Here is a 16,525-nt window from a genome sequence, read left to right on the forward strand (position 1 = left end):
TTGTTAAATTTAGAAGCCCTTTTAGAACCGGTTGTTCCGCGAGGGACAACCGGTTCTAAAAGGGCTTCTAAATTTAACAACCGGCCAAAAGTGGTGCCTTAGGCACCGACGCCATGTGTGCTCCAGTGCTGGAACACGCAACGGGAAAATTTGGTGGGTGCAGAGCACCCACCAGCAACTCCCCGCCCCGCCCCCGGCCTGAGCTCACCTCCGCTCCGCCTCCTCCCCTGAACGTGCCGCCCCGCTCTGCTTCTCCGCCCCCCCACCCCCGGCTTCCCGCGAATCAGCTGTTCCCGCAGGAAGCTGGGGTGGGCTGGGAAGCAAGCAGCAGATTCGCGTTCAGGCCCAGGGAGGCAGAGGGGAGGTGAGCTGGGGCAGGGGAGGAGCGCGAGGAGGGCCACCTGCACCGCAGCAGGTAACCCGGGGGGGGGGCGCACAGGGGAACTGCTCCCCGCCCCAGCTCACCTCTGCCACCCTGGGCCTGAGTGTGAAGCTGCCGCCGCCTGCTTCTCAGCCCTCCCAGGCTTCCCGCCAAATAGGTGATTCACGGGAAGCTGGGGGCGGGGGGCAGAGAAGCAGAGCTGGGCGGCTCATTCAGGGGAGGAGGAGGAGGCAGAGCAGAGGTGAGCTGGGGCTGGGTGCGGGGTGGGGAGCTGCCGGTGGGTGCTCTGCACCCACCAAATTTTCCCCGTGGGTGCTCGAGCCCCAGAGCACCCACGGAGTCGGTGCCTAAGGCGCTACTTTTGATGTGATCAGTGGGGGGAGTGGCTGCTCCCCCTACTCCCCCCCTAGCTATGCTACCCCGCCCCTAGGAGCCAGAGGAACCTGCTGGATGCTTCCTGGGAGCTGGCCCCATGTAAGCACCACCGGAACTCCCCACCTCACCCCCTGGCAGGTCCCTCTGGCTCTTAGGGATGGGGTGGGCACCCACTACGGTGGCCCATGAGACCCTCCTGCCCAGTTCTGGGGGCATTCAGGGGACAGGAGAGGGGGGAGGATGGGGCAGGGGTCCCGGGGAAGGTATCAAGGAACATGGGGGGTTGGATGAGGCAGGAGTCCCGGTGGCGGGGGTGGGCAACAACCCCCTCGTCAGGTGAGGAGGGAACTGGTTGTTAAGATTTTTGCAGCTCATCAATGTCTATAGCCCCCAGTAGATGGCAACGCTACTCCACTCCTTTGACCTCTCTGTCATTTTAAGGTGGCCCTCAAAGGGATGGAGATGCTGCAGTGGGGTGCCCAAATAAGGATCTGCAGGGGAAGCTGGCAAAAGATGGTCTGAAGGAAAATCTAATGCCCACCCAAAATACAATACCAAATCCCCCAACCACTTTTACAAGTATTATTCAGAAACACCCCCTTGCTATCGAGGACAAGTCAATGCGCACAAAGGGGAGGAAGAAGGAGAGGGAGAGGAGAGAAGGTACTGGTCAATATTTATGGAGGAAACTATAAAAAAAAACAAAAAAACAATTGACATCAAGGGTATGTAGATGAAAAGACATATAAAGACCTGAAGAAGAGCTTTGTGTAGCTTGAAAGCTTGTCTCTCTCACCAAAAGAAGTTAATTCAATAAAAGATATTATCTCACCCACTTTTGTCTCTCTAATAAAACTATTTGTTAAATAGAAATGTAGGTGAATAAGGATGAAATAGGCCACTTATTTAGTAACATGTCAAAAGGATTCCTCTAATTTGTCCCTGCATTTTCCTTTTCCTTTAGCTGTATGAGTTACTTCTCTACTCTTTTATTATGGCTTTATAATCCGGGGGGTCTAGTCTCACAACAACATTATCTTGAATTTATATAGTATCTTTTTCATCCCAAAAGATACCCATGTGCTATATGATACAGATAACCAGCTGAGATATCCTTTATAAACAAGTATCACATCATCCATCCCTGAAATGCACTCACCTCAGGAATAAACTGTCCCATAGCCCGCAATAATGTCACATGTATTTTTGAAGGACAGGAGGGGAAGAATTAGATCCTGTGCAGTAGAAAGAATTTTGAGATCCGATGCGAGTGCGTGAGCTGGCATTTGGCTAGGATGGCAGGGTTATCACCCCAGAGATTACAAACAGCACCAGGAGATCGATCAGGACTTCCATTTTCTATCTCATCCAGAAGATGTCAATTTCAGCAGCACGCTGCCCTCATGCTATGGTGCTAGGCATTACTTTAGAAAAGACTCAGGACTTCATTCGTCTCTCATCATGAGTAGTTCCAGTGAAGTTGATTGAGTTATGTTGGTGTAAGTGAGATCAGAACCAAGCAATCAGAGTCAAGAACACATCTCAGGAGTTACTAATGGCACTCCCTTCCAAGCTGATCTTGAGAGGTCTCCCACACAAGTGCTGAGCCAGCCCTGTAACTTAGCTCATGGCACCTGAGAGGATCACAATGCAGGGCAGTCTGGCTGCATGCCTCGTAGCTGAGATTCCAAACCATGTGTGTAGGGCCCTAGTAAATTCATGGTCCATTTTGGTAAATTTCACAGTTATTGGATTTTAAAAATCTTAAATTTCATGGTTTCAGATATTTAAATCTGAAATTTCATGGTACTGTAACTGTGGAGGTCCCGACCCAAAAGGGATTGGGAGGGTGGGTGTCACAGTATTGCCATTCTTACTTCTGCGCCACTGCTGGTTTCTCCAGATTTGCACTGGCATAAGTGAGTTTCTAACTTTCAGAAAAACTGTTGTCACATCTGTAGGGTCCTACAAAATTCATGTGAAAAACACGGCACAGACTGTGAAATCTGGTCTCTCCCGTGAAATCTGTGGTATTGCCACACTTACTTCTGCGCTGCCTTCAGAGCTTGGCAGCTGGAGAGCAGTGGTTGCTGGCTGGGAGCCCAGCTCTGAAGGCAGCACCACCACCAGCAACAGCGCAAAAGTGAGGGTGGCATGGTATGGCATTGCCACCATTACTTCTGTGCCACCAGAGAAGGTTGCTCTGACCTGGCCCCGGTAGTGGCCCATGCAGGAGAAGAGGAAGGTCTGTCCCTCCGCAGCCTAGCCAGGACTAGCAGCTGGAGCCCAGTGCACGGTAGGAGCCCCTGGCTGGGGCATCCCCTCCCCTGCCCCTCCCCAGAGCTTGGGTACAAAGAGGGCTGGGGCTTCCTGTGAGACGGTGACTACAGCATTCTCCCCAACTACAGTGCCCTGGGCAGTCACCCACGTCACCAACTCGTAAAGCCAGCTCATCCACCCGCCAGCCAAAAAGTGACAACACCCCCATGTCCTGCCACCCTCATTTCTGCACTGCTGCTGGTAGTGAGAATGCCTTCAGAGCTGGGTGCACAGCCAGCAGCCACTGCTATCTGGACACCCAGCTCTGAAGGCAGTGCAGAAGTGTGGCAATACCACAACCCCCTAAAATAGCCAGATTTAGATTCATAGATACTAAGGTCAGAAGGGACCATTCTGATCGTCTAGTCTGACCTCCTGCACAATGCAGGCCACAAATCTCACCCACCCATTCCTATGAAAAACCTCACCTATGTCTGAGCTATTGAAGTCCTCAAATCATGGTTTAAAGACTTCAAGGAGCAGAGAAGCCTCCCTCAAGTGACCCGTGCCCCATGCTACAGAGGAAGGTGAAAAACCTCTAGGACCTCTTCCAATCTGCCCTGGAGGAAAATTCCTTCCCGACCCCAAATATGGTGATCAGCTAAACCCTGAGCATATGGGCAAGAGTCACCAGCCAGATACTACAGAAAATTCTTTCCTGGATAACTCAGATCCCACCCATCTAATATCCCATCACAGGCCATTAGGCCTATTTACCATGAATATTTAAAGATCAATTAATTACCAAAATCACATTATCCCATCATATCATCTCCTCCATAAACTTATCGAGTAGAATCTTAAAGCCAGATAGATCTTTTGCCCCCACTGCTTCCCTTGAAAGGCTATTCCAAAACTTCACTCCTCTGATGGTTAGAAACCTTCGTCTAATTTCAAGTCTAAACTTCCTGGTGGCCAGTTTATACCCATTTGTTCTTGTGTCCACATTGGTACTGAGCTTAAATAATTCCTCTCCCTCCTCTGTATTTATCCCTCTGATATATTTATAGAGAGCAATCATATCTCCCCTCAACCTTCTTTTAGTTAGGCTAAACAAGCCAAGCTCCTTGAGTCTCCTTTCATAAGACAGGTTTTCCATTCCTCGGATCATCCTAGTAGCCCTTCTCTGTACCTGTTCCAGTTTGAATTCATCCTTTTTAAACATGGGAGACCAGAACTGCACACAGTATTCCAGGTGAGGTCTCACTAGTGCCTTGTATAATGGTACTAAAACCTCCTTATCCCTACTGGAAATACCTCTCCTGATGCATCCCAAAACCGCATTAGCTTTTTTCACAGCCATATCACATTGGCAGCTCATAGTCATCCTATGATCAACTAATACTCCAAGGTCCTTCTCCTCTTCCATTACTTCTACTTGATGCATCCCCAGCTTAGAAGCACAAGCCGTGCTGAGTTTTTCACATGAATTTGTGACATATGTGACAACAACAGTTTATCTGAAAGATAGAAACTCACCTATGCCAGTGTGAATCTGGAGAAACTGCAGTAAAATCAATTGAATTACTCCATGTTTGTACTGGTACAACTGAAGTCAAACTGTGGCCCTCCTCCACTCACAAGCAACAGGTAGGAATGAAGCACCTGCCATACTTATTCTCTTCCCACTCCATTGAGGATAAAGCCATGAAGGGGATGTGCCCTATGCTAGCTTTAGGGTGGGGAAATGTATGTTAATTGAGTGCTATCGTATATGGCAAATGCACCTAAATGATGGGAGCACAGATCGCTCTGGCCTTTAGCATTGCTGGCGTTTTTGGTGACTAACTCCTTCAGTGAAAGGGTTAAACTCATCCGGCGAACCTGCACTAGGAATACTATGTTAGACTTTTCCATGAATGCTAATGAATGTGCACACGGGTGTTTTAAAGGATTCCGCATTTCCCACAGAGAATCTGTAGGTGCTCTGGTCTCCCAAAGCCGGAAAGCAGACATCAAAGGCTGGCAGCAACAGCTGCCTCCTTGCTCCTCCTTGCATGTAAAGTAAAAACCTCAGCCTTCAGAGTTCTACCCTGAGTGACACTTCTACACCCTGGGCTGCTTTGCATTATGAAGCATGTACGCTTCCCAGTCTTCAGGCCCCTTCCCCGGGGACAGTGGCAGGGGAGGGGTGAGGGATGAGTGCAGATGCCCTTGGTGCAGAGATGACAGCTTGCCATGAATAGCACTTGAACCAGCTGAGGATTAGCAGGTATTTTCATCACTCGGATTTAAATTAAAAACACGAGGTTGGGGCGATGCTGGTTTCATTTAGTTGAAGTTCACTGCACATATTGAAATACGTCTCTCTGAGCTGCCATGGCAAGGAAAGGGAAGGGAATCATTCCTACTGCTGGGATGGTCAACAGGGATCTAGTCCCAACTAGCAGCTGCGGATACAGGAACTTGCTTGTGACATCAGCATCATTTCCACGGCAAAGCACTTTGGTGTCACAACCAGGACATTGTGAGTCAAACTCTTCACTGGTGTAAATCCACACAGCTCCCTTGCCATCAGTGGGACTGTGGCAATTTATGCCAGCTGAAAATTTGGCCCTCTGACTTCACCTGGGGTATTGTAAAAGAACAGAAGGATTCTCAAAGAAACGAAAGATCTTGGTTTTATATAAATGATCATTAGCCACAAAGAACAAGGGAAAGAAAGCCACAGGGTTGTGGGGTTTGATGCACCACTACCTTCCATCATATGTCATCATTTACCCATGTGCAAAGTGGGTATAAAGGGCTATCAAATCCAGATGGTAGCACTGTACTCCCACTTTGCGCAGGCATAATAAACACATCAATCGCAAGGCACTGGAGACTCAGACCCACACTTCTTCATGTTCAGCTACCCCACAGACTGCTCAGAGTTGTTCTAGTGACATTTCCAAATTCAGTCACCTGTGGACTAAGAAGCAAGAGAAATTTCAGTCCAAAGGGCAATTTTTTTTCCAAAACGTTATTGGCCCCTGAGAGAAAGCTCTCATAATGACAGTGAATCCTACTGCAATTAGAGCATCATTACTACAACTGTGATTTATAGAGAACACATTTTCCCAATATATGGGATTTAACATATAGACCTTCAGGTCTCTATGCAAAAGGTACAGAACGCTGTAGACCAGGGTCTTTTTCCCCTTCAAAGTACATCTGAATAACTCCCATTAAATGTAATGAGTCTATTACACTCAATCACTAAGGGGAAGCTACACCCAAATCCTATCAGCCCTAATCCCTGAAAATCATTTCAACTACTGCAATAAAATGACCAGCAAAGGTCAAAGCTGCTTCCAGGGAAGGATCCCTCCTTTTTCCTGCTGCTGATTTGAACCCATGAGGTTGTGTTAAAAATCCCATGGGAAAGGTCCTAAACCATCCTGTTTAGAATAGCTCATTTTCATGGGGAGGGAGGTTTAGAACCCTGATTCTTATTAACATATGAAAACAGAATCTCCATTTCTTAAGTGTTCATCTGCCTTTGGTTATTTCCCAGCAAACAACACAGTGCAAGATTCTCATCTGGTTTAAAGTATCCCAACTCCATGGATACTTTATTGCTCCATAATTCTGTTTGCGACATCATCTCTTGTTATCTTGGCAAGGATTACGATGTCACATTCAGAGGGTTATGACTTCAGTGGAGAATAAGCAGCAGGAGCATATGAACTGTTGGAGAAGAACAATCACATTTCCATGTAAATGACTCCAATAATAGTTAAAATAATAGGGGAGGAAGGGAAAATGCAGAATATGTCTGGTATTTACTCTAGGCTGAATCATTTCAGAAATTGTTTAGCACAAATGTTTTCCATAGCCTTCCATGAAGTGTCAGGTGCTCTTTAAAGATGGATGGCAAAAATACTAGTTAAATAACTACAAACTGAGCAAGTGACTGCCAGCTTGTTTTTCCTGCCTTTTCCCCAGAGCCTCAAATCTGCAGACAGAGCACCATTTCCCGGCTGCTGGGAAGGCCTAGTATGGCATAAATTAAATATAAACACAGTCGAGAGAATCCATTTTATCTCGAAAGGTGGGAAAGGCTACTTCAAGCAGCTAGTGCCAGGCATGTTATCTCAAATGACATTGTTTGACTTAAAATGCGACAATCTGTGCTCCTTATTAGACAGCATTGCCATTTAAGTCAAAAGCAGTAGGATCAGACCCTGGCCCAGACACAAAGCCTGTGTGAATTGTCTTAGTTCCATTGATATCAATGGACCACATCCCCAACTACCTCGGTTTCCTACATTTGGTGACTCTCCTTATTTATTTACTTCTATTTGATCACATCCAAAAGGTGCTCATCTCACAAGTGCATTCTCCCACAAATTACATTACACACTATAATTCAGATTCCATGCAATGGACCAACCCTCCAGCCCAGAATAACAATAATCGCTCTACCCAGCTGGCATTTCCTTATAGCTCATAAAGACTTGATCTGTGCCCTATGCAAAGACAGGGGTGGTCTCTGCAGCATGGCCAGAAAGTTAACAAATCTGGGCTCTGATGCACCCAGGGAGAAGTGGATTTCAGAGTCAAGAGGCCTTCACAGAGATCACCACATCCTCAGCTCCCTCCTGCAGCCACGTGAGAGAGGTGGGCTCTCTGAGAGCCACCCCCCAAACTAGTTAGGGCTTCAAAGGTCAAAACCATCCCTCTGAATTCCACCTGCAGCTCCCTAAGGAGGTTCCATTCAAAGGTTAGTTCCATGCTAGAGCTGGGGAACAACATGGCGCATTGAACAGTCTGAACAGAGGACTTGATAAGAAAACAAAGGAGAAATTGGTCGGTTCAGAGTGTCGTTGTCACAGGTCAGCCTGCATACATATTTTGTTACTGATTTGAAGCCTTCAATGGTTTGGACCAAACCCGTAAGTTCACTGCTCAGGCAAACTCCTACTGAGGTTGCTTTAATTCTTTACCTTACAAAATCTTTACATTTTACATCGTACAAAAACAATGAGGAGTCTGGTAGCACCTTAAAGACTAACAGATTTATTTGGGCATAAGCTTTCATGGCTAAAAAACCCACTTCTTCAGATGCATGGAGTGAAAATTACAAATTACTCCCTTCTCTTCATGTGTCAGTATATTTATGCCTGCATCTGTAATTTTCACTCCATGCATCTGAAGAAGTGGGGTTTTTTACCCACAGAAACTTATGCCCAAATAAATCTGTTAGTCTTTAAGGTGCAATCGGCCTCCTCGTTGTTTTTGTGGAACAGACTAACACGGCTACCCCTCTGATATTTTACATTCTACTTATTGAGCAACATAGACATGACCTGCTTTGTTGCTGATCTACAATCCTCAACCCCTTTATAACTGCTGCCAATAAAAACTGTGTTCACCTTATTTTCACTCTCCAAGGCATGAGCGGGTCATATTATTACTACTATGGTTTATAAAGGGTTAATAAATTATTAATCAATCCAATAGGTTGCTCCTAACCATGTTTTATAACCAGCTGTAACACCAACTGATGAACTTATAACCATCTATAATATACATTACTCATGTCTGTAGTATATTATGACATCTATTAATAATTTATTAACCCTTTATAGGGTATTTATAAACTGAGTCTTAGCATAACGTGTGATTTATTTACTTCATTCACTCCAAATATGACAATCACCCAAATATCTTCTTATTCCCCCCCCCCGCCACCCAATTTCTGATAGAATCCAATGGTATCCAGAGGCCAAGTTCCTGACGGCAGAATGATTCCAAAAGAATGCTCTAGACTTCTAGAGAGGAGCAGGGTTCTGTTATCTTCCCTACTGCAGGCACCAAGAGGAGAGTGCCAGCCTACCGCAGGTGAACCAGGAGACAATGTGGGAGACCTTGGATTACCTACGAATGAGTTAATTAAGCAAGAGAACAGTGACTGGGGAATAGTGGAGCTTGGATTAGATTTGTCTCTTTAATTAATGCCCAGAATAATTTCCAGCAGAGAAAGATAGCTCAGGATTAGAGTGGTACTTTAGCTGTACTTAAAACAACTCCTATATGCAACCAGTCTTCCTTCTGCTTCCCCTCCTGCACCCCTTCCCAGATACCCACTGTTCATCCCCCTCCCCCACTCATTTAGTGGAAGAGAGAGAAATTCTCATTTGAAAACTAGCCAAGAGCACAGAAAAATTTAAGAGAGGGAGGGGACAAGAGAGAAAAAACAATGAGAGGGAACAAGAAAGGGAGGGGGAGAAAAAAGAAAGAAAGGATTATGAAGAAAGGAGTGAGAGAGAGAGAAGGCAGGGAGAGGTACAAAGAGAAAGAAAACAGTTGTTGTCCTTTCAAAGCATGAGAGAAACAAACCACAGGATGCTTTAATGTCATTTGAAGGGAAAGTGGCGAGAAAGGGCCAGATTTATAAGTGTATTTGGGTGCCTAAAGATGCCAATGGGCACCAAACTCACCTACGCACTTTGGAAAATGCCACTGAGTTTCTATCTTCATCTTTAGGCACCTAAATATCTTTGCAAATGCAGCGCAAAGAAGCTATTACCGATGAATACTGGAATCTACAATCCCATCATTCCATCAGACCGAGCTCCAATGTTGTTCTGCAATGGGTCTACATCCCCAAACTCCACAGCTGAATTGTGGCTGGGATTTACAAAGGCCAGCACAAGAAATAGAAAAAGAGCCCCCAAGGATCTCCCACCTACTGACACGGCTGCCTCTATTTCCTTCCCTCTTTCGGTGGGACCTGGGCACCTCACTGGCCTTTGTAACCCTTCCCACAGGGCCCAGCTGTAATGAACTGCTCCCCTGAAGTGGGAAAGGCCCCAGGAAGCAATGCAATTTTGTGGAAGCAAAGTGAGATCGGGAAAGGGGAATGTGCATCAAGGCAGAAGGTACATACCAAGGAACTGGTATAGGTTGGGTCAGAGGTATCATCTTGCAGGTAGCGCGAGAGACCGAAGTCAGACACTTTGCACACCAAGTTACTATTGACCAGGATGTTTCTGGCGGCGAGATCCCGGTGCACGTAGTTCATCTCCGCAAGGTACTTCATTCCCGCAGCAATTCCCCTGAGCATCCCCACCAGCTGGATGACTGTGAACTGCCCGTCATTTTGCTGCGGTCAAAGAGCAGGTGCCATAATCAGAATGATCCAGCTATTGCTGGGGTAGTAGATAACCCCATTATCCAAACAAACCTGTGACTCTGGGTCAGTCAGTTCTCCTATGTAGTGAGATTGTAAGATCCTGAACATGGCTGAGGCCTCCAGACATTACTGTAGTATGAAAAACAACCACCGAGCTCCCATTTAGCACATTTTCAGCCTGAGAGTCCAGTTTCTGTTGTGTTTGGTGTCAGGATGATCAGGTGGTTGTTGTTGTTTGGTGTGGGTTTTTTAACTAATTTAGGAAAAAGTCATCTCTAAAAATCAGTGTTTATCTCCATTTCTGGATTTATTCTCTTAAAATTTAAAAACTCTTCTGGGCATCTTTTTATTTTTCAGGCCATTTGTTTTCTCTCTTTTCAATTCTTGCCTCCCCCAACCCCCACCCAAAAAGTGTTAGATTCTGGGCAACCCACAGTATGGAACAAGAGAAAGCAATTCAGGCTTCCCTAGGCCTTTCCACGGACACTGGGGGGGAGGCGGGGGAAGAGAAAGACCATTTGCATTCAGGACTTTCCATAGAGAACATAAAAGTCAACGTTCCTAGGAGACGGACATCAGAGTCTGTCATGTGGAAAATGTGGCCATCTTATTGGAGGTACCTCCTCCCTGTCTGTTTTTGGGGTGTCTATGAGTACGATGCCAACAGCAGGGAGCAATCTGTCAGTTCTGAAAAGCACAGGGATTGCAACTGTTCCTGGCACCTGCATGGGGGTGCAAGGCTCCTCACAACAGTCTCTCCCTCCCGACTCCTTGTGCATACACACAAGGGTCAGTCTGACTCTGGGGCCCTCAAGTATTTCGCTGCTTTGGGCTGGCCCCCATGGAGGGACATTGATGATGTACTCTGCTATCTTTCCAAGCAGCTGATGCACCAATTAGCAATGCTATTTTTACATCAAGACTGAAATTAGACATATAAATTACCTACTTCTGAGCGTTGGAAAGAAGGTGGCATTAACAGGATTTGGATGCTCGGTTCCCATTAATCATTCCTCCAATTGCCTTTGAAAATCTCAGCCTAAGTGTTTACCCCTCTCTTCTCCTTCCCTTCCCTCTTCATCCATCTTTCTTTCCTGACCTTCCTTCCTTTGATTCTTTTGCCTACCTCTCTTTCTCCTGCACCCTCCTTCCCCTACCTCCCAACCTCTTGAGAGGTGTGCACCGGAGCTCTGGGTCAGATTGCCTTTGAGCTGCCTCTAGACCCCTAGGACACACCACCTAAGATGCCAGTACAAAGAACGATGGTTGGTTTCCCCGCTGCGTGAGTATTAATACTGTTGCTGTTGCAGCTGCTTCCTCCAGATGATCTCAAATCCCATAATGAGATGAACACTGTCCACAAAGGAGCAGTGTTTGGAGTCACACAGCGGACCTCTTGTCACTGATGCTCCATGATGCTTCAAGCTGATACTAAAAATACTCAAAGCTGGCTTCAAATGTGAAGTGAGAAAATAAAAGGGCACTTCTTTAATTCTGGTCATGTTCCCACCTTCCCTCCAGTTCTAGACCACTTCAAATAGCTGCCCATGCCTCAGTGATTCAGAAGTTCTCAGTTTTGATCTAGCATTTCCGTCCTTGTAAGGCCTCTCCTGCATCCTATACTTGCCGCCCTTCGCCTCACCTAGCTGGCATGATGATCAGGTGACTAGGCGGTAGCAGAGCACTTTTATTTGGGGTGGTTCCTGGTGGGAGTGGAGTCCCCTGTCCTCAGAACGCTTTAGTGCAGTTATAGTTTATCTTTTCATTCAAAAACTGGCTTTTCCCCTCATGGATTTATTTATTTCCCCTTTTGTAGTAGTGGGCACAGCAACCCTTTCCTCTTGCTGAGGCCTCTGGGGGAGATTTTCATCCGTGCCCAAGAGATTTAGGAGCACAAGCCTCACTGAAAGACAACAGGATTTGTGCTCTGAAATCTCTTAGGCTCGTTTGAGAATCTTGCCCTCTCTCAATATTGTTTCTTAGGTCAGTTATTAGGGTTCTCCCTGGAGGTTATGTCCTCCATGAGCCCAGCTGCTAGAGGTTTGACCTCAATGAATCTTCTACAACACAGCATGACTCAATTCCAATGAACATGACTCCATTCCAGTGTTATAGCAGAAGAGTAGCCAATGAGGCCATCATGCTTCCTTACCCTCAGAAAGGAGTCCAGAGCTCCATTCTCCATAAACTCTGTGATGATCATGACTGGCCGGCTTTTGGTCACCACTCCTTCCAGCCGAATGATATTTGGGTGATCAAACTGTCCCATGATGCTGGCCTCACTCAGGAAATCCCTACGCTGCTTCTCAGAGTAGCCAGCCTTTAATGTCTTAATGGCCACATAGATTTCCCTCTTGCTGGGCAGTTTCAGACGTCCTTTATACACTTCTCCAAACTCCCCTGCAATTGCAAGAATATCAGTTGCAACCACCTTCTCCTTCTCAACAGAGCATGGTAAAGAACAGCAGTGCCACATAGCTGTCATGGCTCCAATCTGATTAGCTGAAATATGGGGGGAGGGATAGCTCAGTGGTTTGAGCATTGGCCTGCTAAACCCACGGTTGTGAGCTCAGTCCTTGAGGGGGCCATTTAGGGATCTGGGGCAAAAATGGGGGATTGGTCCTGTTTTGAGCAGGGGGTTGGACTAGATGACCTCCTGAGGTCCCTTCCAACCCTGATATTCTATGTTCCCACTTAAATAGTGTCCTCTTAATACTATTTGTCTTCCCCCCCTTAAAGGGGCAATGTCAAAAGCATCCATTCCTCTGCTACAAAGAATATTCCTGAGCCTCCAAACTGCTCTACCTGGATACAATCCTGTGCCCCCATGTAACTCTTCCAATGTTAATGGAGTTTTGTGCAGGTGCCACAGTTCATCTGTGCAAAAGAGCTTGCAGGTTCAGGGCCTAAGATATCAGTAAAACAAAAAGATTTTCCTAAATCTAAAATGTTATAATTTTCACTGTTTTCTTTTTGCATTTCACTCCTCTTGGAATGTGAAAGTAAGTGGGTCAGTTTCACTTTTGTTTAGAGTCAAGTTTAACTTCCTGTTCACGTGGATGTTAGTGGGACAATGTTAGGGGTCTCAGCTCTACAGGGGAAAGTTTGCATCCAAAATAACAGAGTTTATTTGAAATAGATCAATATCTATGTTATCATTAGGGTTGGTGGAAAAGTTTTCGTCATCATTATTTTTTTGTCAGAAAATTGGACTTTCACATTTGTTGTTTCCTTGGAAAATGTCTGCTGTCTTTGACAATTTCTGATTTTGCATCAGAAATTAAAAAAACCCCATAAAACAGAATTTTTCAGCTGTTGAAAACTGAAGCCTTTTCAGTTTGGGTTTCTTTAATGATGAGCCAAAATTTTCCATGCAAAAATCTCCAGTTTGCCAAACAGCTCAAGTTATGTTCTATAACCTCTTGACCCCGTCCTGCCTTTTCTTTTTAACAATATATAAAATTTAGGCCTCAAACTAATTGACAGTATCCCTTAAAGTTCTCCATTCCCCAGATGTAAAACTACTTAGCTTGAATTTATTATACAGCGAATAATGCGCAGCCTAAATTATACATCTCTTGTGCAGAAGCTAATGATACCTACAGATCACTAGAATGGTTCACGTTTAAGTCAGATTTGCAGCTGCTTTGCATTGACAGAGCAGCATAAAGCAGTGAGATTAATCTAACCCCAAATTTGAAACAATCAATTGATTCTTTGAATCTTCTTCACAACTTTTCTCTTTCCCTATTTTTTTTCTACTGGCATAATACAGTAATTTAACAATAATACTACAAATGCCACAGGTGATTTTATATATATATACACAGAGAGAGATGTCCAACTTTCTCTTATTTCCTGAAAGTTAAACCAAGAAGACAAAGGAGCAACAAGGTCAATGAATTAATAAGTTAACCAAACCCTCCCAAATGTCAGAAGAGTATTCGGAACTCAGGGTGTAGGCAGAAGTGTGAATCTTTTTTTATTTTAACTGAATGAGTTAGCTGGTCCATTCTGAGCTATGAGTGGATGTAAAATGAAAGGGAGGAAGAGAAAGGAAAATGCAGGAGTTGTGGAGAGGATGGGAGGGTGGGTGGGTGGGGAAGACACCTAATGGTGAAACAAGACACACCTGCTCCAATGACTTCTTCAATCTTCACAAAGGAGACGTCAATCTCCTTGGCAAACTCGCGGACAGCCTCGTTGGGGTCCTCATAAGTGAAGGGGTCAATGTAGATCTTCATCCCTGGAGAGCCTTGTCATGAGAGAGACAGGAGGGACAGCAACAGGGAGAAAAAAACACTTGGTATTTAGGGAAAGGGCTTTGGGAGCATCTTACATCTCTCTGCTACCTTCTCACTTCTCTGCAAGTCAATTACAATGCTATTTCTCTTAGCTCTGCTACTCCACTCTCTCTCTATCTCATTCTCCATCCTTCCAGCCCCAATCCCACTCATCTACTCTTATTGTTCTGTCCTCCATTATCTTCTCTCTTGCTCCTCTCCTGGTAGGTGAAACGTATTATTTATAAGCTGACAGACTGAGACCAGTCCACACAGAGCACACGGGAACCTGGAGCGTGGCCATTATTTATTTATCAAAGTCATACCAAATGCATTAGCAGCAGAGCCAATGCAGAATTGCAGGTTGAGATCAATATTTATCAATCTGACACCTTTTAGAGGGGAAGCCACTGCTGAGGTCATACCAGGCAGCTGTGACATAGCACACAGATTGATGGAGGAAGAGATTAGAAAAAGAGAAAAATAGCAAGGTGGAAGATGAAGGACTAAAGGAAGAAAGGTTAGAAAGGGAAAAAAATAAAATTTCTTTTAAACTTTCAGAGGAAAAAATAAAAATACTAAAAAGAAAGAAAATTTACAAGGATAAAATCAGAAAAAGAAATACATAAAGAGATAAAAAATAAAGCATGAACATATAAAGAGACAAATAGATATGCACAAGGAAAATATTACAGTGTTTTTCACTCTCACTATGTGTGTTAGACCACTTTCCCTTATCCTGGGTCTATCTGATCTATTTAGATTGTAAACTCTTCAGGGCAGAGAGAGTTTGCTGCTCTGTGTCTGAACAGACCCTAGCACAATAGGCCCCATTCTTGGCTGGTTCCTAGTGTGATAAGAATGATATTAATAATAATAGTATCATCCTAACAGGAAAAATACATTCCTATAGTGAAGGAGATAGACTAGGTCCTGATCTTCTAGGAAAGGAATACTCCTTTTGCCAACTCCAAGAGGTCAACAATCACGATTCAGGCCTCAAAAAGTCATGAGATTGGCTTTAAAATCATGGGATTTTTAAAAAGTGGAGCTCTTGTTATTTGCATTTTAGTTTTTGAAGCGTTAGGTTGCACTTGGGTCATGTCTTCAAGTTTTTCTTCACAACCACAAAGGCTAGACATTTCCTTTGTTTTTAAGGGAAACGGAGATTCTCACCAAATAGCACAACTTCAGGAGCTGGGGCCTGTAAGATGAACATCATATACCAGGAGACTTGCACTAAAATCAGGAGAGCTGGCAACACTGCCAGCACTGTGTTTTTCTGAGTGCTACAGCTATCGTTCTAGGAGGCAAAGTCATGCCAACAGGGTTTTCATTTGGTCCAGACAATCTAAAGCCACAGCTTCTTGAGTTAAACCCATAGCTTAAGTGATTTTCACCAAGAACTCTCCTGCCTATATAGCACATTCAGCTCCCAGCAATGAAGTTACAAAACTACAATTAGCTGGTTTTTATGGTAAGGAAAGTGGCAATTTTATGATGCTTCCTGCATAATTTTAGAAATATTTATTTACCCAAAAAGGTCTTTGAAAGTTTTGTTGCTGCTACTAAATTGACAGAGTGTAGCAATTATAATCAAATGGCCTGATAAAAGATGAGTTACGAGCCCCCATAACCAATAGTCAGGCACTATTTTTGCCTACTAAAAAGCATTCCAAGGGGATGTTCCTCAAGTCAGGGCTGCCCAGGCTCAGCCAGATGACTGTGGAATTTCTGTGGCACTGTAGGTGGATGTGGAATCTGCCTTCGGGCATCAAATCAGATTCAGATCTTGTTACTGTACTCGTTAAAATTAAAAACAAAATCCTCATGCCCGGGGATGCAAACACTGTTTATGGTGGCTGCTCAAGTGGCATTTCCTCTCATCTGGTACATAGTAGGCAGTGGAAAAAATGAGTCCAACAAATGCTATTAAAATATTATAATAAAATGGTGCTTTTCAGAATTAAAGCCTACACAGCTGGATAAAGAAAGCAGGTAGCATCACCTGCTACACAGGTAATAGACATTATTTGCAGCTACTCT

General features: G+C 44.8%; 1 protein-coding gene across 5 annotated transcripts in view; it reads right to left on the minus strand.

Annotated features, from left to right (window-relative positions):
- The window catches only part of EPHB1 (EPH receptor B1), a 386,433-nt gene that overhangs the window by 42,160 nt on the left and 327,748 nt on the right, over nucleotides 1-16,525 (minus strand). For all 5 annotated transcript variants that reach the window (XM_038415984.2, XM_043492655.1, XM_043492656.1 and 2 more), the window contains 3 exons: nucleotides 14,329-14,451; nucleotides 12,349-12,596; nucleotides 9,951-10,166 (listed from right to left, as the gene is read on the minus strand). In XM_038415984.2, the coding sequence (XP_038271912.1) occupies nucleotides 9,951-10,166; nucleotides 12,349-12,596; nucleotides 14,329-14,451 (587 nt within the window). The remainder of the gene's footprint in view (nucleotides 1-9,950; nucleotides 10,167-12,348; nucleotides 12,597-14,328; nucleotides 14,452-16,525) is intronic.

The sequence above is a fragment of the Dermochelys coriacea genome, chromosome 9 (assembly GCF_009764565.3).
Source record: "Dermochelys coriacea isolate rDerCor1 chromosome 9, rDerCor1.pri.v4, whole genome shotgun sequence".
NCBI lineage: Eukaryota > Metazoa > Chordata > Testudines > Dermochelyidae > Dermochelys > Dermochelys coriacea.